Source organism: Phalacrocorax aristotelis, chromosome 5 (genome assembly GCF_949628215.1).
Source record: "Phalacrocorax aristotelis chromosome 5, bGulAri2.1, whole genome shotgun sequence".
NCBI lineage: Eukaryota > Metazoa > Chordata > Aves > Suliformes > Phalacrocoracidae > Phalacrocorax > Phalacrocorax aristotelis.
Window position 1 is genome coordinate 11,882,289 of NC_134280.1, and position 26,684 is coordinate 11,908,972.

Below are 26,684 nucleotides of genomic sequence, written 5' to 3' on the forward strand. Positions count from 1 at the left end.
AAAACATGACCTGTTGTATCCATGAACAAGGCTTCTACCCTCAAAAAAACCTCCAGTCAACAGGTAAGATTTAACAACACTTAAAACTAAACAATCCTAAAAAGAGCTCATTGTTCCCCCAGCCTGCCAACGGAACAGCGGCCACCCTTCTTCATCTCTCCACGTTCCGAGGTTGCTTATCAGCCTCAGGACGTCTCCTGCTGAAATCCTCCTACGTCTCATTGCCATGTTCAAGGGATGACATCCCCACACACCCAAATACTAACAGGTTCAGACCAGTGAGTCTTCATTTACCTCAAAAGACTGGCATTGGGACTATCAGGCATGCTTTTGGGACGTGCTTAACTCAGAACTATCTGTCAGGAGGGTGTAGAGCAGGTGTGGGAAAGCACGTTTCCACACTAACAAAAAGGGCAATATTTTTGCTAACAGTGTTCACCTTGTCATGTTAATCCTGCTTGCTCAGCTGAGTAGCGTTTTCATCAACTCTTTTGTCCCTTCCAATAACTATCTGCTGTGACCTACTCTGACTCCTGACTCAGCCTGCAGAGGTGGGAAAACACAGGACTTGGAAGATGTTCCTGTCATGGGCTTACCAGTTTGCTCTGAATAGAACTGGAAGAAAATAACAACTCTCCCAAACCTCACCGCAGCCATTTGCTTGTGAACCTGCCAGGAGAAAGAGCTGAGCACAACTCTGGCATGAGAGAGAGAGACTGCCCACAGAAAACCAGTACACTTGATCCTCTTGACTTTACTGAGATGCAACTAATGAGCAACAGATGGGCTTCACCCAAGGAGGATATTCGCAGAAGGTAACAGTTTCCTCATATTTCTCATTCAGGAAGGACCAGGAAACTAAGGGAGCTTTGGTTGACACCCTTAAGTTTACTATTGTTTTCTCCTCTGCCTCAGTTACAATGGAACTGCTTTAGCCATGCATTTCATTATACTTTACACAGTGTAAACATGGCTCAGCCTGAAACACTAAATAGAATATATTCAAATTAGGAAACGTTACGGGCTTGAACATATTACTGCAGATCACACTCTTGCTACCACTCAGCACAAGGGTACCAGTTCCCTTAGCAAAGCCCTGCAGCTCGCTCTAACAGAGTCAGAACCTTCTATAAAAAGCACCATCAGATCTCATTTTTTACCTAATGAAGAAATAACTTTTATTAACATGCTGTTGACAACCCTTGTAATGATGCTGGTTTGCCCAACTTCCAGTTAAGGCTCTGTTTCTCACAAGCTAGCAAAGACATACAAGGTGGCTGGCTGAACTCCCTTCACTGCACATTAGTCACCATCACTCTGTCAAGAGGGGCTTACTTTGTTAATCTTACAGCAAAGACGTTCACCAGGCTGAGCCAATAACAAATCAAAGACTCTGGGAAGGATAGCAAGAAGAGAAAAAGGAAGGAAGGAAAGAAAAGAGGCAGTAAAACAAAAAAAAAAAGCAGAAGGAAGAGCAAAACTGTAGGAGACAGGAGAGAGGAGAAGCTGAAGGGATAGGAAATTTAAATCGGAGCTTTACCAGGAGCTTAGCACAGACACAAATGCACTCAATCTTTCAGTTTTAACACACTGAGATTAAAGGTTTGACATTCAGATTAAGTTTCTTTTGTGCTGAAATGGAAAGTTTGGATACAACTGGCAGCCTGCTCAGATGAGCAACTGTTCAAGGAGGCAGAGGGATATGTTCTTTATGGGAGCCGATATGACGCATCCATTTGATTCCATCTTCCCTTTTTCTGGCTACCCTTAAGTAAAGAGTGTTTTCTATTCTCACCTGAAGCCACTCTGCAGCCACACATTACCTAGAACGGGATGTAAGGCGTTGTACTGTAAAGTTATGCTGACAATAGATTACTTTCAACCGCTGACCCTTTTCTTCGGGCTGCACCCGATGCACTCATAGCTAGCTTTTCAAGTCCAGTAGGTGGGAACATCTCTCTCCTTGTGCTTGAAGAAAACCATTGAATCCACCTTGTTAGTGCTTGCCACCCTCCTGGTGGCCTCTAGGGCAATGAGACACCAGCGTGCTCCAGGTAGGGCTAGAACTGAATGAGCTGAACTACTACAAAGAGATGTCCTCTAAGTAAGGCCCAGGGTATAACACAACACACAAAATTAAACTTCTAGGTTAAATCTGAGCCACTGACTAGTCTTTACAGCCCTCTGTGCATCAGAACCTGGAGTTCAGTCTCCACCTGACCCAACCTCCATGCACCCACTGCTGAGCTTCAGAACTCTGCACTGAAGATAGCGCAGAGAAATGGCACTGACCCGCTGGACTTTGCTCTGTGTTTAAAGGCAACGCAGTTTTGACCTTGTCACATTCGAGCCATGCAACTGACTGTTTGCTTCAGAAAAGACATTTCACAAAGCAAGAATCCCTCCAATTTCTTTGCTTTCCCTCATCATGACCCTTTTAAAGGAGCCTCCAATCTGAACCACATAGATAACGGAGGAGATGGACTCCAAGTTAAAAGAAAATAAGGTACATTCAATTGCAAATCCTGGACTGATTTCTAAGGAGAATTCAATGACTGCAGTTATCAGAAGACCATCAGAATTTGAACCCTCTTATCGTTCAGCTTTCAGGGCAGATTTGCAGCACTAAGAGGCATCCCATTACTCTAGGTCACTTTGCATTTGTGCATTTAGGAGATAACTGCAAAAAGCCCTGCTTGCCCACTCTTGGCTGATTAAGACCGTTGGCCTAAAGGCTGTGCAAGTCTACTGCTCTTAGCTACCCCTTTTTATGGCTGCAAGCAACAGACTCTAGCTCTGAGGCACTGCTATATTAGGATTCATACCTCTTCATACTTCAGAACAGACAAGTAGTCCTTATTTAGTTCATGCAGGGGACTGTCAGGTCAGAGCAAAACTACAAATGGTGCTAAGTGTCAGTTGCTTTCTCTGGATGGATCCCAATAGCTTTGTACATGGGCACAGCTGACGAGATCAGAAACTTACCAAGAGAAACAAGTGAAAAAGCAGTATCAACGAACGTCTCTACTGCTGCAATAGCAGGATAAGACTGATGCAAAAGCGTAGTTTGAGTTATCTGTTAAAATCCTTCAGAGAAATGCCCAGTTACACAAAATGTATGTATTTCATTATATACTGGGGACCTAGGGTTTGGTTTTTTTTCAGCTCTGCATTATTGTTGCTATTTAGGAGATCAAGCATCCACACCACTTCCAAGCTCCACGGCACAAAAAGCACTGACACAGCTTGTACTGACACAACCTCTGTTCCAGCATAGCCTGCACGCTCATCTTCTCAATTTGTCTGACCGGATGGTTCTTATTGGCAAAACAAAACCTACTCAGTTGTTGCAAAAGATCAAGATACATCAGGCATCTGTCACCAGGAAAAAGCAGGGCCGCATTTCCAAAGGCAACGGGAAGGTCATTCATGGGGCAGCAGTGAGAACAGCTCCAGGCTGCTTCGCATCCACCTTAAATACAGTCACCTATTTGCGCTGCAAGTCTGACATCAGTGAGAAGCCCTGGGACGAAGAGCGGCTCCCCAGAAGCAAAGATGATCACTGACAATGCAGAATACATTAAGTTAGAGCTTCAAAGGTCTGTTTGCCACATTGAAGCATCTCCAAGTTTAACAGCAGAAGCTGCCAACCGATGCTGTAGTCTGGGGGACCCAAATCCCTCATCAAATGTCAAGTTTGGTACCTGCTTATATTCAGGGAGTATTTCCACCATCTGACTACCTCTGCTTTTCTTTAATAAATACAGCGTAACAGATAGCCTTTTATAACTTTTTGCCCAGAGTTTACTGCCAAGGACAAGAGAAGAACTAAAGCGATCGGTATCACAAAACACCTTTTGTTACAAATCCGGTAAACTAGAACTGTAAACACAGTTAACATTCCAAAGGGAGAGAGAAGAGCTAGCTGTTTCCCCTTCCCCCTTCTAGAGACGTTTTGCAGGCAGGACAGGCAGCAGGGAGGTTTTGATCTGTTCGAATCAACATTTTAAAGACCAGAGAGCTTGAATACAGTTCCAAACCGCCGCATGGGCCAACACATTAAAGCACAGGCTGTCTGAGAGACTTGGCTTTCACAGTAATTTAGTACCACAACCTTTCTGTTAGCAGCCCTACCCTGCAAACAGGTTACATGTTCCTTCTTAGAGGCTGCAAAACGGCGGGGTTTTGTGCATTGACCTCAAGAGTCACGTCTTTGGCATGAAGTAATGTGTTCTCCCCAGGCTGAAAAAGACCAACATCTTATGAAATCATGGCAAACCTCATTACCAACTGGTTTGCCGCTGTCACTACATAAGCGTGACTCTAGTCCAACAACCGGGGAAACAGGGCTCCTGTACCGCAAACATATGCCTCCAGAAATTAGCAAGCCCACCCGTCCTCAAAGCCATCTTTATCTGGGGATGCACGAATGGGTTCCGCGACTACCAATAAAACCTGCATTTAAAAGCTTTAGTTTTAAAAGAAAGGATCCAAACCAAAAGAAAAGGCAGGTTTGGTTCGGGACGTTTTAGGCCGGCCATTCAGAGAACAGGAAACACTGAAACACCACAGACACATCTTCAGTAAACTCACATTATCCAGAACAAGTTCAAGAGCCATATCACAGCATAAAGACTGCAGGCTGGGAAACGTTCAGTCAGCCCATCTGAGCTGCACTGTTCCTTGTAAAAGCCAGATTTTTATTTTATTTTTACAAGGCGCTCTAGCCGCCGTGGCTTTCCCACATCTCTCTCAGCGTTTCAGCTCAGCCAGCTTGCCCAGACCTTCCCACAACACCATTCAGAGATTTGTGAACTGTGAGAAACAGATGTTCTCAAAGCATTTTGCGCCTATCCAAGCCCAAAAAAGACTAGAAAGGGAAAGGGAAAGAAAAAAAAAGAGCTCTCATTTAAGCAAATATTTCTCCCCGCCCTATTGACCCTCCAGTCCCAGGGTGTTTCCTACTAGGAACAATAAAATATATCCCGTCAGCGTGAGCCCTCTCCCTCGCGGTGCCCGCGGCCGGCCCACCCGCCCCTCCGGGCACCCCGCGCTGCCGAGGGGGCTGCGGGGCGCCGAGCCCGGCTCCCCCCGCCTCCCCCGGCCCCGGCCCTCCGCTCGGCTCCGCAGCAGAGCGGGCCGCGGGGTTGGGGGGATGCTGCCCCGCCGGGGACACCCCTCGGCCCCTGGCGCCTGCCCCGGCCCCCCGGGGGGCCGCTCCCCGCACCCCGGGCCCCCACCGACCTTTGCAGCAGCAGCAGCAGCACTTCGCCAAGAGCCATCCTACACCGGAGCGGGCGGGATAGCCGCGCCTGCCCGCTTTCATGCTGCCTTCGGGCTGCTCATGGCAAGGAGCCACCGGCCCGCTTGGGAAAACAACAAATCGCAATTAAAAAAAAAAAAAAAAGCCTTAAAGCAAAAAAAAATAATTTAAAAGTAGCCGTGATAAGGGGCCGCGCCGCCCGCGGCCGCGGCGCCCGCCCGCCGCTGTCCCCGCCGCGCCCGGTGCGCACCTCCGGGGGCGGAGCGGGGCGGAGCGCGGCCCGCGGCCACCGCACCGCCTTCTGCCACCGGGCGGCGGCGGGCGGAGCGCCCGGGCACGGACACGCACCCGCGGACACGGCCCGCACCCGCGGACACGGCCCGCACCCGCGCCCGGCCGGGAGCGAGCGAGGGAGGGAGCGAGGGGGCGGGCGGCCGGAGGGGGCTCCCGCCTCTCTCGGCACGGAAAACGAGTTTTCGGGGGTGCGGGTCGGTGGGGGGCGGGAACGCTGTAGCCGCGCTGCGGCGGGCGGCGTCCGAAGTCGGCGGCGAGAAATAAAAACTGCCTGGGAGGAAGTCTGCCAAAGATCTGATAGGTTGTGGAGGCGGGGGGTTCCTCCACAGTCTTTAAAAGGCAAAACTTGTATCGCTGTGGGGTTTTTGTTAAAGTTTGCAACCTTTTTTTCCCCTATTGCCGTTCCTTAGCTTAAGCTTCTGACAGGTAGAACTTTTTACAACTAGTTGAAAGCACTAGCCCGCCTGTTGTGACCCCAACCGCTCTGCCCGTCTGCCCTCTGCAGCAGGAGACCTGCCTGAAGCGCTGTAGGGTAAATGCTTACCCTTCTGACACACGGACCGAGACGCCCGAAATCCAGAAGCACACCTTGCTTTGGAAGGTGCCAGCCTCCTGTGTTACGATTTCCCACCTAAAGCATGGAAAACTGGAGGTGCCAAAAACGTCCAAAACCTTGCTGGAGGCAGCTGGTAGGAGAGGTCGGGCAGGATTCCAGAGCGGCAGCATCATAGTTTTGCACTCTCCCATCGAAAGCTGAACAAACCCAACAAGGTGCTTCTCCCAGGCATAAATACATTTCGAGAGGGAAGAGCAGAGGGGAGATGTGCTGTACTTCGCGCCTCTGCGTGCCAGGGCTTCAGCGCGAGCGGGCATAGCTGCACCGATGCCACACGCTGGTGGTCTGGCTTTCAGTTTGCTGCATAATGGCTTTGGAGTAAGCAACACTCCTGTGGGGCCAAGGGCTGTTTCTGGACAGGAGGTGAGGGCTGTGGCTTCAGCACAGTGTTCACAGTTCGGTTGCACCTGTATGGGGGCTGCTGATGGCCAGGGAGAGGCCTGTGCTACGTGATTTCATGTAGCTGCCAGGTGGGTTCCTGTGGACCCTAGAGCCGTGCTGGCAGAAGGACCCCAGTACCTGGTGCCAGGAGAGTGCCAGAGACCCTCCCTGACAGACTCCCTCCACCACAACGGCAAATATGAAACCTTCCTGCTTCGCCTCTGGCTGTGCTGTAGGAACTGTTCTTTGACTACAGCTTCACTGGAAGTACTGGCAACCTCATAAAAAGCCTGGAGCATGCAAAATATTCCTGCCAATGCCCTTGAGCACCAGGGTGCTTTTCAATACATAGGAATGAAGGGAACCTTAACTCCGTTTCCACTTTGCTGTGTGTTGTGTCTTTCTTTGCCTTGGGTATTTGCCTATCTGGGAGATGCAAGGGAACGTCTGCGGGTGCACTCAGAGTTCTTGTGCCTGTAGCAGGGAGATAATATGTCTCACTGGAAGCAGAAACCGCAGCTGCAGCTGGAGAAGGAAGAGCTGGACTGGGAACCAGTTAGGACATCCCCACCCTTCTGCACCTCTCCCTTTCCCTATAGACTGTTTGTCCCTGCCATGCACCCCAGGCAGCAGCTCTTTCAGCTGCCTGAAGTGCCAGGTAGTAAGAAGGCACCAGCTTAGGGCCTCTGAGGGATTCAGGAAACTTGAGGCAGGGCATTTTTGAGAAGGCAGCTCTTCACTTCTCTGCTTTCTGCTTCATACTGCAGCTCTCCCTTTTCTAATCCACCCTCTCATACCACATCCAACCTTCTGCCCTATGGGTTGGCTGCCTCCCACCTAAACTCATCCTGCTTTGTGCAAACAGAACAAAGGGGTAAGATGAACATGCTCTTCGTTGGCATCTTGCTGTTCATGTAGCCTCTGCATGGAAGGGCGATATGGGCTCTGCAGCAGCAGTGCCCGTGCAGGGCCTAGCATGCCGGAGATCTCCTCTTGGAAGATTTTAAAAGTCATCATAAGAAAGCCTTAGAAGGCTCCTCATTTAAGAAATTGGGAAACATCCCAAAAGAAGCATTTCACCCCTAAATTCCTGCGAGTCTCAAAAGAGCTGGCTGCTGTGAGGACGCATCTTGGAGGCAGCAGGCTGGGCTGCAGGGTGGGGGGGACCCCACAGGCTGCAGCCCCTGGAGTAGGGAGGCTGGAGGGGCTGGCAGGGACATCTAGTGGCAGAGCCAAAGCCTGGCACGGCAGAGGGGGACTCGACTGACCCCACTCTAGGAGCATCCGAGCCATCGGGCAAGAGAGAGCATCTGAGGAATGTGGTGTGTGTTATGCCAAAGGCTGGGCAGCAAAACTGCACTTGGGGTGAAGTTTCAATGAAACAGTGCTTAGGTAGTGAAGTCTGAGACTCTCAGGAGGGTTTTCAAGCAAGTTTGTAGCTCTTGTAATTGCAAACAAACTTTAAAACGTAATTAGGGTGCAATCTCAGCTCTGAAAAACTGTTTGCTTAATTAAAACAGAATTGAAGTCATTATTGTGGGGGAAAGCAGGCTTCCCCCCCCCAAGTTACTCTTTAGAAATACATATATCTAGGCATACTCACTGACGGATTATACATGCAATAGATATACAAAATAAGGCTGAAAGACATATTCTTAATAATCACATCAATTAGCTGCTATAAAGCAGAAGAGGAGAAATATTGTGGGCACAGGCTATCTGAGCTTCTGCCCTGGCTGAGGAAGACTTCTGTCCTCAGCATCAGTGGGAACTATGCTGCCAATTGTGTTCAACCTTTAGCTTCAAGTAGGGAGTTTGGCCTTTGGGAAGTAGAAAATTTGCAGAGATCACACGGGGGGAAAACATCTGCACAGCCCACTTGCCCTAGGTGAGGGGTGAGGAGGTGCTTGTCTAGGACTAGAAAGAATGCTTAACCTCACTTCCTATGTTTGCATTATATTTTTCATGTCCTTATTGGTCAGGGTGCATTAACATGTGACTCTGTGGTCCCTGAACAACCTGTATGTCCCCTGGCAAAGAAAACATTCCTGCCCTTGCTCTAACCTATGCCTGAGTCACAGAATTCTTCGAGGAAACATCTCCTGCACCACGCTCCAAACACAATTGCTGTTATCTGCAGTGGAGCGGCTGAGAACATTTTAGGGTCATGACTCGCTGCATCTGAAGCTAAGGCAATTAGCAGTGTGCCTGCACCACAGGCCAAGTATGTGCTGCCCTGTGCAATGCAGACGATGGGCGGGAAGTAATCTCAGCCTAACGTCAGGATGACGAGGAAATTAGGTCTGCTCTTAAATACACTTTTAGAAAGTCTCCAGGCATATGAGTTTCCTTCATACGAAATCTGAGAGAGTCTGTAGAAATTACTTTTGCTGTAGAGGGGAAATAAGTTCTAATACTTTACCCAGCCCTCCTGTGCAAATTTTGGGGTGAAAGATGGAACATACCAACCTTTACACTGTCTCCAGTGCTCCCTCATCCCTGCAGCACCTGAGGGGCCCGTCTGAGGGAAACATAAGACAGTAACTAGAGGATGTAAACTGGCATGGCTTCATTTGGGTCAAGAGAAGATCACCCTGGAGGTCTGTAATGCAGAGCCGCAGCGACAACATTTCTCCCATAGTAGCAGGTACTGTTCCCTTCCCCCATCACATATATAAAGAGATGAACAATATAACAGCCATCATGTCAGGAGCATCTGTTCGTTAGTTATGCAAGTCAATCCTACATTGTGCTTTAGGGTGTAAAGTGATCTTTGCAGAAAATCCATCCCTATGGGCACCACTATCACTGAGTAAGATGTATTATGGCTGATTTATTTTTTTAATCCAATGAAGCTTAAGTATTAGTTACTCGTTTCTTAGGAAAGAATAGGAAACCAGCTATCTAACAGAAATAGCTCATGCATGGCAAAAGGAAGATGGATTTGTACAGTTTTAAATACATCATTTAAATATGAGATAGGACTTGCAGAGACATATTCAGATAGTGCAAGGACATGCAGGAAATTTAAGCTTTGTTAATAGGGAGAGTCAGGTCCCCCTGCAGAGCTGTTCAGATGGTGCAGGCAGGACAGTAAACATGGATGTGTCGAGAACCAGTCAGTGAGAAACACCAGGAGCAAGGCTAAGTAGTTAGCAGAACTTGTTTTCTGGTTATGGTCTTGTTTCAGTTTGCGCAGAAATCAAGAGTTACACAGCAGCTTAAGGAGCCCAGCAGATGCTAGCTGACGAGTCTCATTACTGATTCTCCCACTTGCTTTCTGGGTGATTTTAGGGGGGAAAAATGGCCATTTCATGTCTCAACTTTCCTGTGTGCAATGAAAGGATATTAGCATTTCACGTTCCCTTTAAAGTGGTCTGAAACAGAGATGGACATCTGACACTGAACAGCAAGAAGAGTTGTTACAGCTTGATGTGTCTTGAAATGAGTGTGGCAAAATATGGCTCCGACATTACTGGCCTTTAGATTTAGTACTAAAAAGCACCTCGATCAATATGTCTTGCCTGTAAATGCTACTCACAAAACCAGGTAAATCTGAAGAATTGGAGGGAAAGCAGATTGGCAGAGTGAAGCAGTCCTTGCTCAACCAGCACATTTCAGTACATTATTCTTGGCTCTAGCTCCAGCTATTTTCAACAGCACTAAACATTCATTAGGTTAAATCAAATGCATCACATTCTTTAAAAATAGCCAGAGCCTTGTCATGCCAGTTGGAAAAAACAACAACTTTATTGGGTATTAAAACAGATCAAATAAATTAAAAATAAATAAATAAATAGAGTCATATTCCTTCCTGGCACGAGGGAGCACAACTCCAAGGAGAGGTTTTTGGCTCCTCAGTTCAGCACAGTGGTAGGTAAAAAAAGAACATTCTCAACTAGCTAAAACAAACAAATTAAGAAGAAATATAGACAGTCCAGCACAAACTCCACACCGAACTGCAATGTAGTCATATGTTCAGCAAATGCTACAGTATATCACTCCTGATCCCTCTGCTGTAAACATCAGCATGGGATGGGGTTATGGCAACTTAGAAGAGTTGCCATGACCAAACAGCATCCTGGCCCACCAGCTCTACTGTAAAGCCTTAAAGGCCACAGCCAGGCCTGTCTGCTCTGGCTGAGATGGACCTCACCTTTATCTACTGTACAACCCACCTCTCCCAAAAATCACAGGTCCCATACTGACACTAGCCTCGCTTTCTTTCCTAATTTACAACCTATCTTTTTAAATTTATCTTCATCCTATTAAGAAGAAAGAACCTATGATAAAAACAGATGATGTTTGGATACTTATCCACAAAAGTCTCTTAAAGAGACCATCAGATGAACAGCACAAGATGGATGGCTGTAAAGCAGGGTGCAAAATAAGACACATACACTTGCTTTCATGTGATTCAGTCTGTTTCAAGGGAACTTAGAGTTGCACCCAGAGTATTCACGTAGGTATAACCTAGGGGATTTTCACCCACTCTCAGGAGCAGAACAGACCTGCAGAACACGTGCCCCTTCAACCTCCAGCCTAACCTTGCCTGTCAGCTATCTCAGAACAGATTCCCACATTGTCCAGTTCCTCTCGTTTCCTGGGCACATGACCAATTCCATTATATATACAGCTTCTTCCTAAGCAGTAACCATTTTCTGATAGTGAGCTGCTTAAGAACACAGTTAGAGGCTGGCATACAGTCCTGCCCTGCTGCCTTCCTCCAAGATCTCAGCGCAGGTTCACCTGCCCCTGGACTGGCTCTACTGCTTCAGCAAGGTCTTGTGTGAGCAGAGGGGATGTGTCTGACCTGCCAGCAGTACCACCAGATGAGCTACACTGAGATGAGGCTGCAGCAAAGAGCCTCATCTCAGAGGCCCCATAAGTGGAGTCATGTACCACCTTATATTAGTATGGTACCAGTTGGTTGCTGGAGAGCTACGCTGTGGTGGACACATCCTGAACAAGCTACTGGTCAGAGTAAAAAGCCCAACCCTTCTGTAAAAAAGAGTGAAATAAAAATTTAAAGCAGGTGTTCCTTTCCTGAAGCGCTTATCTCCGTTAGAGTAGAGGCTATCTTTGGGAGTTACTGCAATAGCCAATGATGGAAGACACAAAGCATTAAAGCTCTCCCTTTTGGACATATTTTGGCTCCTGTCTTACTGTGTTGGGCCTCAGAGGGGAAATCATGAGCCTATCTCAGCCCATCGTGGTCTGCTTTCCAAGATAAATAGGAGCCTCACCCAGTTGTGCATGACAAAGGTGAGTTGTTTTAGCAACTACAGACTAATAGTGTAAGGAAAGTATTCCTGACCTGCCTGTCTCAACTTGCCTGAGGTTGTTCTATTTGGATGGTAGAAACCACAGCTAATTTTCTCTTTAAATGGCATTTCTCCTTCCTTAGAGTAAGTTGTTACCTGCTTGGGTTTTTGTTGTTGTTGTTGTTTTGGTCGGGTTGGGTTGGGTTTTTCTGCTTTTTTTTTTTTGGTTTTGTTTTTTTTTTATGGAAGAGTATTCAGACTATTTTCCTGAGATGTTTTGCAGAAAATTGTAAGTTCTGTTCATCACCTAAGCCCCACCCAGTATCCAACACAGTTACGGTTCAAGGCAAGCTAAAAGAAAAATTTAAGAACTGGCACACACCATTTGCCAGTCAGAGAGAAAATTTTCTCTGTTTGGCCAGTCTGGAGAAATTGGACTGGAATTAAAATAAAATTCAATGTCAATATTGTAAAAGCTTTTATTTACTTAGGCCAAATTATTGCATTAACTGTATTTTCCATTTCCCCTTTTTTCTAGGGTAAGAAGAATGTAGAAGAGTTCTTACTAGGCAATGTTTAGGATGGCAAAGCTTTCTAATTTACAATACCAGATCTAAAGCAGGCATAAAAGAATCTGTAAAGCTGTTATTGAAACTTATGGTGGGTATAAATAACAAGGGCACACATAACAGGCCAGCCTGCTGTGCAGAGAATTAAAAAAAAAAGGCTTTTAAGCTATTTTTATCAGCTGGTGGAATGACTCGCTAAAAAACAACCCTTCTGCTTTTATCAGTGTGGAGCACCTCTACCCGCTTTCATTCTTTAGTGTCCACAGACTAGCAATAATGGCATATTTAGGATGCTAGCTCTCTGACATGAGATTTCTGCTGATGTCCTGCACAGAAATGCAGCTCCTGCGAACATCAGTAAGCGATTGCTAATCTAGCACCGAATACTCTAGAAATCCCCCTTCTGTTTGGTACCATCAGACATTCCCAAAAGCTAGACTTCTACACATTGGTGTTTCCAGTCACTGCAAGTCAGAAAAACCTGTTGTCCTTCTGTGGGAGGGACAAGTACATGATGTCATGGAGTATTTTTTAATTCCTGTGTTCAGCCGATCTCTCGGTATGTAACAGCTCCACATTACAGGATAGTTCCATGAACACTTTGAGTTGTCAAGAGCCAACAGCCCTGCCAAAATCCTTTGTTGCCTTTTCTGTCTCTCCCAGGTGCCTGCTCCTTCCTGCCGCTTCCCTTGTGCCAACAGAAATGTTTGTGCAGCCTCACAGTGAATCTGGTCTGCAAACAGATCCAGGTTAAAATTAACCCAGGGTGGAATAAAAAAAGTTCATTTTAGCGCAGATCGGTTCCTTGATCTGCTTTGGTTCTCCTGTCATTAATGTTCAGATTTTACTGCAAAGGCCTCAAGCTATACGGCTGATGCATCACCTGTACTGTTGTACTATCTCCTTGTCTCAGTGATCCCACCCACTGTGGTAGATCCTGGCTGCTCCAGTAGGCACAGGGCACTTTAAATAATAATAATCAAAGACGGTCAGCCTCCCCGCATGAGACAAAATGGGTACTTCCATCTGGCCAACTGTCTTCTTGCTCAGCATAGCGAAGCGCCAGCCCCCAGTGCTGCTGAGATCAGGCCCATCTCTGTTGTGCCTGCATGTCCTGTAGCATGTTTTATGATGGCAATCAGCAAGCTGGTGGGGAGTGGAATGTGCATTTTTGCATCTTGTGTGCAGGAAGACACATCTTTGAAATAAGGAATGGCACGAGCAGATTGAACATTGCAGAACGTGTATAGCTCCCAGGTGAAGGCTATGTACAAAGCAGTTGTCCTGTGGAGCAGCACTGTGTATGCGTAGCACAACTACAGCAGATTTGTCTGAACAGATGTGCAATGGCCATGAAGACTACTGGGGTATAAAGCCTGAACTACCTTCCCCTGCCATCCATGCACAAAACTTTTTTTAGTAAGCTTTTTCATGGGTTAGAATAGCCTTTCTGTGCAGCAAGAGCACCTCGATTCCTTCACACTGCATGAAACTTAACTTGACTTTTTCAGTCAGTGGAAGGAAAAATGTACTTATTTCACTGAGTAAGAGTCCTGCAGAGCTAATAAATTCTTCAGTGCTTTTCTGAAGAATGCCATTTGGTTCTTAAGACCGGAGTCTGTCCTCTGATTCCTAAATGCAATTTCCATAGATATCTAAGGAAACTGGGTATATATTCCTTGGCAAGATGCAGCTATTAACTTAAAATTCTGAAGATACATGAAATCTGCAGAGAAAATAAAGAGCTGGGTACAGTCTGGAAGGAGTAAAACTGAAATGTATGATGACCTAAAAATACTTTTTAAAAGTGTATCTTGAGTTGAAAGATTTCAGTGTTTCTCCCCAGACTAGAAAACAGAAAAATGCCCTTGAAATATGAACACTGGGTGCCACTATTTAACTTGTAATCTCTGTGGCTTTCAAAAGCAAAAGGCAATAAAAACTTGTAGTTTGGCATCAGGCAATTTAATGTGATTGGTGAGAAACATGGAACCTTAGGTTCACCTCATGAAAAAAGGCGCCACCAACACACGTGAGCTGCAAACTGCCTTGCTTAAGAGAAGTAGTCAGGGCTGCTTTATTACATGAAGCGTTGGAGAGTATATTACTATTGTTTCTGTTGGAAGGTACACCTTTAGAGAGACTGGAGGCCATGCTAACCTTTACTGCAATATGTAAGCAATTATCTCTAGTATTATGCTGGGTAAAATTTAATTTGTATTTTGCAAACTCTAGGAAAAAAAAAGTTACTTATTTCACTGCATTATCATCCTGAAAAATCAAGTTATTCAGCACATTTATGAAGAATACATTATTCATACCTTTTAATAAATGCTCAGGACAACCAAAGACAAGAATGGTTTAACCTCTTATAATAAAAAAGAGAACTGCTCTTCAGCTGTTCTGAACTGAGAGACTTACGAAAACAGATTTAAAGAAAGTATAGTCAAATACGGACTCTGCCTTCATGGAAGGAAAAATGCAATTCTGGAGTTAAAGGCAACATTTGTAAGAAGAGATAATATCTTTTATGAGACCAGTTAATATGAATGGAAAAAATTACACTGGCATTTATGTAAATAACCTCCTGCCCTAGGCTTTTAGACCATCATAGTGACAGCAACATTAACTCTACTTTCTAGAATTTGAGATTAATCTGAACTAAGGAAAGTTGACATAGGTTCAGGCTCTTTTGTGAAATGTGTAACCTGGGAATCACTTCTCTGACAAAACACTTGCGTAAATGACAGGAAAATCAGGCTTCTTGTGTCAGGATCAATATATCAAATCAGTGCAGTGTGCTGAAGCAGATATATAGAAACATAATTTCAATTACTTGAAATGCATTATTTAATACATATGTGCTTTGCATAGCAGTTTGCCTATCTCCGGCTCAGACTGGTCAGGGAAATGGGATTTTTAGCAGAGCTAGTTCACTTCAAAACATACTCATAAAATATTTGTTTAAGATTAGCAACGGAAGGACCAGCCCAGCAGTGTACAGGCCTTGCAGGGTGCAAATACTACATTTAGGATTAGTCCCTTTAACTGTCTGGATGCTGAAAGAGGGAGGAGGCAACATTTTGGGGAAGCCAAAATCATCAGTCATCAGTATTTGTGTTACCTCAGTTCTTGCAAGTACCAGTTATAGGCCTAACCTTTGTGATGACGGTATCAAAAAGTACATCCACAGTTTGACATGAAGTTAGTAGGGATGTCAGGCATGAACTCAGAACCAGCAGTCTATTTTTCCGTCATGCTTAAACTTTAAACGTTTCAGGGAAAAGGATCAGGCAGTAAGTTATGGCATATTCAGCAAGGCAGAAAACCATGAGGAACATAATAATGAATGGTGTCTTGCTGAAGCTGGTTACAGAGCAAAAAGCCTAGGCAAACAACCCAGATCCCACTCTTCCCCCCCAAGTCCCAGATGGATTACAGTCCCGTGTCCATCTGTGAATCGGCTAAATTTAGTCTGGCCTCTGAGGAAACACAAGATGCGAGCCATCCACATGCTTCTGCCACTCTTGCAGGATGACCTTCCTGTTAGCTCGATGGGCCAAGTGCTACAGAACAACTCTCCCCTTCCCACCATGTTATACGTATTTCAAGACACATGTCTAAATACAGAGGAAATAGATTTTACTCAAGGAACTATTTTTATACACCTCAGACAGAAATAAGGCAAGTGAAAAAAGGAAACAGGTCCGGGGAGACCATATGAGAAAGCCTCTTCAGAGCTGCTTTCCCTCTCTACCTTCTCCTCACTCCCTACAGCTCCAGTTCTCGAGAGGTAGACCCAGTCTGCCCTGCCAGCTGTACCACCATCTCTCTACAAAACAGAAGCACTGCAATAAGTAACTCTACCCTCTTCCAAAAACTGCCTCTCCAACAAACCCACAAGCATATCTAAAGGAAACAAATGATCCTTTATCCTGAGAGAGAAGATTCTTCATTTTGGAAATAGACATCTCATGAGCACCACTCTGAGCCGTGGTGCCAGGAGCCTGCGTAGCAGTGATACACGATGGTTCTTTCTGCAGAGACTAGCGCTTAACCCTTCTGAAATGTGAATGTTTCTGTTCTCTTACAGATCCACACAGAGTTTGGAAACATCCTGCACTACATTTTCGCTGATGCTTTCCCATTCGACTCCTATTAGGGTGTTTCTGCCAGTATATCTCTTTTTTTTTAGCTGGCCTTGACTAATCTGATGCTAAAACCAGAATGATTTATTACCTTGATAGGCAGCAATTCTATCCCATATTCAGTCACAGCCTGGGACGCTGGTGCCAGTATATTAATGATGAAATACAGGTGATCAATATGATATCTGCTACCAGGAAACCCTATTCTCTGAAAGCCTCCCAGCCAAATTAAGCAAAGATCCCAACGGTTCTATAAGCTATGCATTAGAAAACTGAGCATGAGCTGCACAATAATAAAGCTGTCAGAGACTGTAATGCCAGAAAGGGCCTTTAGTTCAGGTTCCCTGACCTTTATGCAATATCAGCTACTGAATTCTGTCCAGTTTTATCCTGTGCTCTCCCTATTTGCTGTACTCCCCAAGCTCCTCCTGGTACACACATAGTGAGGGTGACCTATGAAAACCATGGAAGAAGCAGCAGGAAAAGCAGGTCCCACATTAATAAAGGGAATCACACCCAACACATGGTGATGTATCCAAACATTACAGCATCAATGGTCTAATCCTGATCGGATCATTTGTGATCACAGTACACGTAGATTACAGCAGTGTGTATACCACTCCACTGCTGAGTTTCTCTGCCAGACCCAATTTCTCTGCTAGACCAGGTGCTGAACACTTTGGCTCATTCTTGATCAATCACAGCATTTAAAATTCCTTCCCTCCTTTTGTTTTTTTAATTTGGCAGTGAAAAAACCAGCACAGCCACTGTACAGTGAAACTTGGGGTTAAGCTGACAGGGGACTAGGTGGATGAAGTTTTACCCCCTGTTAGAAGGGGATGCAAAGGCAAAGTAAACAAAAAAATTTGCAGGCTTTCTCTCTTTTAAACAAAGACTCCTGTGTTTAAAATAATAAAAATCCACTGTACAAAAGCAAAGCAACTTTCCCCAAAATAGCCTTTCCTGTTCTATCAAAGCATTTATCAAAATTGTACTTCTCCATGTAAGTAAAGTTCCAGGTAGAGCACTGGAAGCCTTTTGCTTTGATAAGGTAACAGAGCAGCTGAAGAAGTAAGTATAATTGACTTTACTAGTACCTGATATGTCCTAAACAAGTTCACATGGCTGAATCTAGCTTTAAATATCTAGTGATGCCATACTGAAAACAAGAAAAAAATAATGAAATAGAAACACCAAGTCAGAGAAATAAAAGTATTCACAAGCCGTCAGAACATGGCTCCAACAGCCTGCATACAATCTGTGTCCATGACCTGTAGCTGCTGTGACTCACCGTGAAGGACAAGTATTTGCCACGCTTGGTCAGGCTGTGCCTAGCTTTATCTAGTGACTTGGGTGGTGCTTGGACTGATGCTGCCTCTAGGGCTTGAGTATGCAACAATTTGTCAGTATAGTTTGTTTTCTTGATGTACTGATGTACCCAACAGGTAAAACCCCTGGTAGAGCTACAATCATAGCGATATAACACCGGTACTGTTCATCCTCTTAGGCCTGACTTGGCCTACCTCTTCACCCATATTGCCAACTGTTGCTAAATATTTGTTCTTTTTTTTATTATTTTGGAGATAATGGAGTCCAGGAGAAGGTGTAAGCATGAATAACACCAAGGATAGACACTTTATGGGTATCTGAGTTCTTCCAAAGGGTGACTATGAGGTAGGAGAAAGCACAGAGGACTGGGATCAAAAGATACTAGCAGGTAGGGGAGCAAGGCGTCACCAGCACTGAGGCAGGCATTCCCCGATGAGTCAGAAAGGAGCTATATGGTGGGGAGAAGCTGTGAAGGGCTGTGAAAGTGGAGACAAGCAGCTATTGTTTGATGAGAGAGAGGAGGGAGACAGAGTGCAGAAAAAACAAGGGAAAGGGTGACCTGATTGAAATAGCAAAGTAGTTTTGAGTTCTTTCTTCCTTCTATTTCCATTCCTTTCATGACTGCATGGAGCCACACTTATATGTTGAGGTAGAGCAGTAGTCCTAAGCTGGGCTCCGGCAGACCTTGGTGCCGGACCATAGAGAGCTGCCGTGTTACACCACACTGGAGAGCTGACTTGTTTCCAGCTGCTCTATCATAATTGAAAACCAGTGAAAACACAGCAAAAACTTTCCTGATGTGATTTTCCTACATAATCCATGTTCTGAACTTGTAACAAGGATGCCACGAGGCACTAAATGCCAGCAGGAGGCGTCCATGTGACCTCTCTTGAAAGACAGTCTATACTATGAAATTTTGACTCTGAACACCCTTGTTGGAACCGTATTGGGAACACAGGTGAGCATTTGGTTTTTTATTTAAATACTGCATATTTATATTGACAATGGGAGCCTGAACATTGTTTGCTTAACAGAAACCCCATGACCTGTTTATGTGCTGGTTAAATTAACTGTTACCTAATAAAATGTTTCTTTTAGTTCAGAGCCTTACAAATATTTCAACTGACTGGTCTTAAGAGTTTCAAAAACAAAAACAATTTCTCAGTCTCTACAAGGATGACTGAAAGTTTAATGCAGTGCACTAAAACTTCTGAATCGTCCTCACACAGCTCCCCCAGGATGTCAGGAATCATTACCATCGAATATGTTTTGCAACAGAGATTGTTTAAAACACAACAGAGAAAGTGAGTGAGCCAATGCAGATCGCAATTTAATACTCAACAGGAACAGGGACACAATAAAAGCAGCCTAGACTCTTTCCTGACTAAAATCCAAGATGTTCTTAAAAACAGAGACGTGGGAAGAAACAATTGTGCTTTTCCCTACATAGATCACTCTTCTGAGATCAGGGACTGGAGGATAGAGACTTCCAACCCCAGTAAGAGCTGGATTAGCCTCCCCAGCTTTGCACACTAATCCATTAAATGATCTGCTCTTTCCCACAAGGAGTGGTCACAAAACCTTAGGTCTCAGCGTGACCTCTTTTTCACCGATACCATTCTTCTCACCAGCTTTGGTAAATCCTTATTCTGCTTCCTTCTTTTACAGACCAGACTGTCACTGCACCTACCAGCCACAGTCTCTCTCTGGCTGTAGGATCTGGTAGGTGACCCCCTAAATGTACAAGCTGTCACCTGAGCAGCACAAAAACTCCTGTCCCTCCTGCCCAAAGCCTGGTGCTGTACCAGGGCTGATGTGACCCAGCTGGGAAGTACAGGCAAGAAGCTCACCCTTCCAACATACACCCTGCAACACCTATCTTTCCTCCTCAGTTGGAAGAGACCCAGTTATTTCTCAGTTTGCTCTGTTACAAGGACCCACCACTACCACCAAAGCCCTGCTGTTAAGTGGCCATCTGCCTGCACAGCAAGATGTTCGCATAGCATCTTAAAAAAATATATTCCTCATCTCCTCCAGAGATATATATGAGACACAAGCATCCTGCAAGCAGGGTCTGGTTTGGGGCCCTGAATGGGATCCCTTCCCATATTATCAGTCCAGAACAAGTGCTATAAAACCCTATGTTTTTTTTAAATGCATTCTTTTTCCTCTGGTAATGGAGGCTGCTTAAAATTACTGCAAGAACTAGCCTTTGTTACTCTTTGAATTACACCATGACTTTTATGTTACAAGAAAAATGCTGGGTGAGGGGTCATAAGATGAAGATTTCATCTAAATATTGCATGGGCCAAATGCGAATTTGGAATCACTCAGTCAAAGCTAACAGGCTGACACCAGGAATATGGTTGTTGCAGTGTGCTTAATGAATGTTGGCTAGGTCATTAAGTTGCTTTCTGTCCATGTGGATTTCTCTCTTAATTTGAAATTTATAGCTTAATACCTTAGAGCTCAATTATAGGGTAAAAGAGACAGGAATAAAAGTCACAGCTTTCCTGTAATTAGCCATGTGGGACAGTTCAAACAGAGCTTCATTCCTAGTGTTACAGGCCTTTCTTTTTTCTTCCTAGGAATGTTAATCAGAAAAAAAAATCCTACAAATTTTCAAGTACAGTAACAGAGACTGCAGAGGAGTTCCTTTTACTCAATCATCTGTAAATCACTTGCAAAAGGTGAATCCCAGAAACCTGTTTGCCTTTTTACAGAGGTAATTGCAAACACTGTCAGGACAGGCAGGACTACACTTGTGCTCTGAGCTGTAGTCAGTTGATGAAAAAATCAAACGTGTATCCTCCAACAGAACACAGCCAGCAGTCAGACGGAAAGCTGGGAGACCAGTCCTTAAAGTGTCTGCACTTTTACTGATCAAGAGAAATCTGTAAAGATATTTCATTACAAAAGGCAGGAAGTGTTCTCCTTCATGTTTGTTCTCTTATATTTGCACCATGTTTTTCCTTTTGCACTATTTTATGTTAATTCATTACCTATTTTCAAAGGAACAGCGTAAAAAAGTGAGGAAGAGCCAGAGCACATGTTCACTTGTGAAGGTTGGTTTTGAATTTCCAGTGGTTTTCAGTGAGGCTGTTTAAAAAGGCTTATTTTTCATTTGATGAGAAATTGCACTGATGCTATACAAAATGTTCTGGTGATCCCACCAAATCTTTCAAGCCTTCGTCTTTTCAGGTGCTGGCTGACATTACTTTCTTTACCCTTTCATTTTAAGAGTCGTAGGTAGCTTCTGTGAACCACAATTTATATTTATAGCCCACCATAATTTATAATAGGACCAAATACAGTAATTTGCCATTTCTCAGCAAGCAGATGTAACCATGTTTTAATACTTCTCAAAACTCTGCATGTTTCTATCATAGATGGCAAATTCTATTATTAGAAATGTTAAGTTTTGATTATAGATACTTTCTGTTCTTGAAATTACAGTCCTTGTAAAAGCAAAGAATTATGTGCCTTGGTAACTGCAAGCAAAATTCAGCTATTAACCTGCTCTTCTGCAACTGTGTGTGTTTACATACTTGAAACAGATGGGGGACACCATTTGATTATGATATAAAATGTGCCAGCCTTTTTTCTGGGTTGTAGAGAAAGGCCAGAAATTTTGGAAGCCTGGACCAAGGGATTCTGAGTCCAACCTATGCCTAAAGCTACCGTAAGTAGAGAAGGACATGAATCTGAATAGTCAGAAGCCATTTATCATGCTAATCCTTCCAGCATCTCATGACATCAGCAGGCTCCTTCAGTGACTACTGCATTTTCCCCTTTAAACTTTAAATTTACCCCTCTTTCTTTGTTCCCAGCATCTGTTCATTCAGTTATAACAATTTCCTGTTTTCCTAATAGAGGGAGAACTGATTAGACACAGAATCTATTTGCTGTACTCTGGCCAAAATTGTGGGTTGGATGGTTATTTTTATTATTTCTAGCAGCACTTCTGGAGATCCCATTAATATTGAGGCTCCCTGATACAGCTTTGGTATGTGCAGGAAGAAAAAAGAGGCCAAGGGGGAAAGTGATATAAGGAAATGAAGGACATGAATACATGGCTGGAGCCAGACAGACCCACTCTGCACCTGTTTGGAGATGGTGGAAGAAGAGCCAGCTCCAACCTGGAAGGGGTCACAGCATGTTGTGTGAGATAACCAGCCCCACAGGCAAGCAAAGCATGCTAGCAGAGGCTCGGCGCTGTGCTGACACAGCCTTGTGGCTTCTAGGCATCAGTCAGCTCTGGCCCACCAGCTGCAGCCTGGCAATGCGCCTGTCACGCCGTACCTGCAGTGCAATTGTGTCCTGAAGCTCACGCAATCGTGCTGGCAGCAGAGTCCCCATGTCTCCTGCCAGCCCTCAAACCCTGCACCACCCTGTCTCCATCCTCCTCTGGATTTCCTGCCTCCCCTTCCACAGCCTACTCCTGCAATTTTTTTATTTGCTTCATTTGAGGAGAAACTCTTCAACCTAGGGCACTCAAATGAGGTTTGAGTGGTGTTTTACAGCATCCTTCAGCAGAGGACCCAAGCCCAACTGCTGGACCATGCACCCAGCAGACATGTCTCTGGCTTCCTATGAGTCATGTCAGGCAGTGACTGCTCTTACACAGACCAGGCTGATTTTCAGCTTTACCTTTCTGTTTATTCACAGATTTCATTTGCAGGTAAGCAACTGCAGTGCTTCTCAGATGACAGCTGAGGACCTGGACAGGCTCCTGTGGCAGCAGAAGCAGGGCAGGACCCTGGGAGTGAGGCAGGGTGGGGAGTCAGTGGCGAGTCTAAGAAGCGCGTGACGAGTTTGGAGTTTGCACCACAGACAGAGCTGACAGCCAGCACCGACTTCACCTCTTCTCTCTTGCAAGCAGGGCAAGGGGAAGCACCTAACCAAACGAGACCTGCTGAGGGGATCAAATCTGAGAGAAAAAGCTGAGCTCTCCTCCTCCAGGTTTGGATCAGATGGCTCTCTAGGGGAAACGCTGATTGCAGACCCTGGCCCTAACTGTGCTGTGCTGTCCTGGGGGTGCTCCCCACTCCCAGCCCCCACAGTGGGAGTGCAGGCAGGGAGTGAGGACAGACTACAGCCTGGTTTCAATGCTTTTTCTCAAAACAAACGAAACCACTGACCTTAAGTTGCTCAAACAAGAACCGATCACACTGTATTTCCCTTAATGCAGAGGGAAAGAAAACTAAAAAGCAAGTTCAGGTTGTGGGCTTGAAGTCGGGAGTGGGATGACAGGAGCCTTTCCTCCCTGGACCTTACTTGTGTTGTGCATGGCCAAAAGCGGGGGCACAGCCAAAAAGAGACCTGCTCTGGCCTCGTTGAACTGAACCGGTTCTGGTCTATCAGTCTGGAGCGTCTCTTATGCCTGGTTGCATGGATGCTATAGGTGGGACACACATTGCTCAGAACAGAACATCAACTAAATAGGTCACAGACACCACAGAGACGAACAATATTTCACCATTCATTATGGGTGAAGCCCAAGTTCTCAGGATAATACCAGGGATGTGTTTTGTTGCACACAAATTGTAAAGGATTCTTTCTCCATTGTGCTGTGCCATTACACACAATGTCTCCAGTTCACAAGTCAATAGAATGTATCAGTACTCACTGGTGGCTTTTTTTGCAATAACAGACAGGCAGCAGGGATATACTGAAAGACCATGCACTAGTATGCACTGCGGCACTCATAAAATAACATATCCACAATTTGGGGCATCCTGGGTGTACATACAACATGACTTTCCCTCCCTCTAGGCTTTTAGGCACTAAAACCAGTCCCTTTGTTGTCTAAAGGTCTTATTTTTACTCAGAATCTAAAGACAATAATGACTGCCACACAGCAAAAGACGTACACATACAAACATTGATTCATGGAAATGGAGTTAGGCTAGTGCTGTGCCGATTCACAGAGATCTGGTAACACAACTCGCTAACAACTAAACAGTCTTTTACCCACGCCGACTGTAAGAGCAGCCCAAGCAGCTTTGCACTTACATGATACAAAAGGGGAAATCCAAAACAGTCTCAAACCTGCCGGACTGTTGCCTACCTTTTCCTGAAGGGAAGAAGCAATCCATCTCCACACTGCTGCGGGAATGGGAAATGCAGAGCGCACTGCTGGGAACCAGACCCTCCTGAGGCGGGCTCCGCTCCGTGGTCCGGACCAAACACCAGCCTGGCCTTTCGCTTGGCCTCTCCAGCAGCTCTACCGTCTGCCCCACCTGAATGCTCAGCTCGCTGCTGTGGCCCGCTGTGAAGTCCTGGAGCACCACGGTTAGTTCACACCCTCCAGACAACTGCCCAGGTTCAACAGAAAAAAAAAGAGCACGAATAGAAGTCAGAGAGGGCAGGATGAAGGCAATCATCTTTGCATCATATTTACACTGGCAAAGACAGGATTTGTATTCCTTAGAAGCCAAGTTAATAATTTCTTTTTTCAAAGTTCAGCATGTTGTGACCCTGTTTTCCTTTACTTCTTATTGATTCTGCTGGGCTGAAGTGAGAAAGCAAAGCTACCCACCCAGTAACCTTTTGAATGCTAGCTGTGGGTGAATTTTCTAGCTGTGGGCGTCCATCAGAAACCATGGGGTTTTTCTTGCTTTAGTTTCTGGGGTGACTTTCTAGACTGGCAATGGCCCAGGCTGCCTCCACGCTGTGATCTCATGGCAGGACAAATTCCAGCTCACCCCTCTACAGCATGAGCCAGACACATTCCCACATGCCACCAGTGCAGTGAGGTAACAGCTACAATTTTTTGCAAGACAAGAAACATGCCCTCAACTTCCCAGACTCGCTCTAGGGACCTCTCGGTAGACTAGGGAATCCTGACCAGGCAGATCAGAAAAGCTCCTCCCATGTTCTCTGATGGAAAGCAGAGGTGTAAATATATAAACGTAGAATGATTGATTATAGGCTGACTTCCAGGATTTGTATCTAAGAATAAATGTATCGTCTTACTTCCGTACTGAGTGCTGGCAACCTGCTGCTTTTCTTCAGCCTCACACCCTGTGACTCTCAATGAACAATACTGGCCTCTGTTTAATCATGGTCTCTATATAACCAGAGACCGGATATATAAGCGCTTGTGTATACAACAGAACAAAACAGAAGAAGTGATTGCACAAGCAGCAGCACTAATGAAGCTTGTTTTCTTACAGATTTGCATCTCTGAGGTTGATTCTTGGTGTCTAAAAAGGTGTGAGCACAAGTCTAAGTTTTTCTGGTGTGAGGAATCTTTCTTAATGCTCCTCTGCAGTGTGGATTTCTTGCTGTCTGCCTGTCATTAGGGGCCCTCTTTTGGGTCTTTCTCTTCTGTGTGCTCCTTGCTTCCCTGAAGCATGCAGGTATCTTTAAGGTCCTTATTCCAGTGTCAAATTTGATAGAAATTAGTCCATGGATTCAAAAGTTATTGAGAATAGTAAACAAGCCAATTCAGAACAGTATAATACCATAAACTTCCCTATTTCTCAGGATATGAAGCTAAATCCAAGCGTATTATAAAATGATTTTAAAAGAACAGCTTCTAAATCCAACTGAACTGGGAGGAATCTTGTATGATGCTGAGTATCTCTGAAATCAATGAGAACTGGGATCTGCTTATCAGCTTGAATGGGGGAGCCCTTGAGGAGAGCACGCTCATCTCTGCAGACTTCACTCTTCAGCTGGTACAATATCAAACCCCCTTATCTTAGCCCAAGCGGCCCTAAATGCACACTCCCATGGGAACAGCCTGTCTCCCCACTCAGTGGCATAGTGGTTTGTGTGTCTAATGTAGGTGTGAAAGAAATCCCATTCACAGAGGTGATATTTACAATAACAGAAAGGGGTCAGTGGACAAGGACTGGTTCTCACCTGTCCTGTGTCTCTGCCGTAGACGAAATGCTAGATTTGGGGAAGAAGAAGGAAATATTTCTCTGAAAGATTATTTGTAAATAAATAGAAAAAAAACAAACAAAACAAACCATGGAAGCTGTTTGAGGCCATTCAGAGTGCTTGCATTAATCCTGGCAGAAAGAGCTCAGTGGGTTGATGAAAGCACAGAAGAGATCAGTTTAGCACCTAGCTGTGCAGTTTATCAGCAAACCCACCATTCAGCATGCTGACATAATCTCCCCATAACTGGAGTAAAAACATTCACAGGTGTGGTAAGAATAAGATATTGCTATAATATTTCCTGAGATTTCTTTGCTATGGACTAATTCAGGAGTAGAAAATCTTTCTGATCCAATACGGTATCTGATCTGGTATGGTATGAGATATTTAAGACACAAGAAAATAATCTGATTACTTCTTGGTAAATACACTGACAAATCTTACCAAATGTGATGGTTGCCCCCTAATGCTTTCACTGCTCCTTGTCAAGTAAATTTTCTTTCCCCCACATTATGCTATCTATGATACTTTCTCTGAAAATAATCAAATCTCTCCTTATTTTAAGAGAAAACATGTGAACAAACACTCTGCTGTATCTACTCTTCCAGAGATAAATCTGAAGCATCTACATGCCCTGCACTCGAGTGCCACTAGGTGTCCGTGTTTGCCATCCCACAGCAAGCTAATTTGCTGTAAAGAATTAACTCTCGCTTATCTTCAAAGTGCTTATTTAAGCATGATGTCTAGGCATGAGGAAGCTGGTTCAGACAGGATCCCAAGGCCCATCGTTTCGAATTATATGGGCAGAGGACGTTCTAGAATATTAAAAAAATTTCTTCAGATAGTATGGGTTGATTTTTGAAAAATAAGTCCTTTTTATTGCTTAAACAGGAAGGGCAAAACAGCCCTGAAATATCCCAGGGAAAA

General features: G+C 44.9%; 1 protein-coding gene across 6 annotated transcripts in view; it reads right to left on the reverse strand.

Annotated features, from left to right (window-relative positions):
- Window positions 1-26,684, reverse strand: part of KALRN (kalirin RhoGEF kinase) — a 519,314-nt gene that overhangs the window by 73,011 nt on the left and 419,619 nt on the right. For 5 of the 6 annotated variants that reach the window (XM_075093010.1, XM_075093013.1, XM_075093012.1 and 2 more), the window contains exons 34-35: window positions 25,737-25,766; window positions 23,935-24,181 (exon numbers count right to left, since the gene is read on the reverse strand). In XM_075093010.1, the coding sequence (XP_074949111.1) occupies window positions 23,935-24,181; window positions 25,737-25,766 (277 nt within the window). Of the gene's footprint in view, window positions 1-5,244; window positions 5,510-23,934; window positions 24,182-25,736; window positions 25,767-26,684 lie in introns of those variants that run through there. The other variant, XM_075093015.1, reaches the window with a different exon arrangement.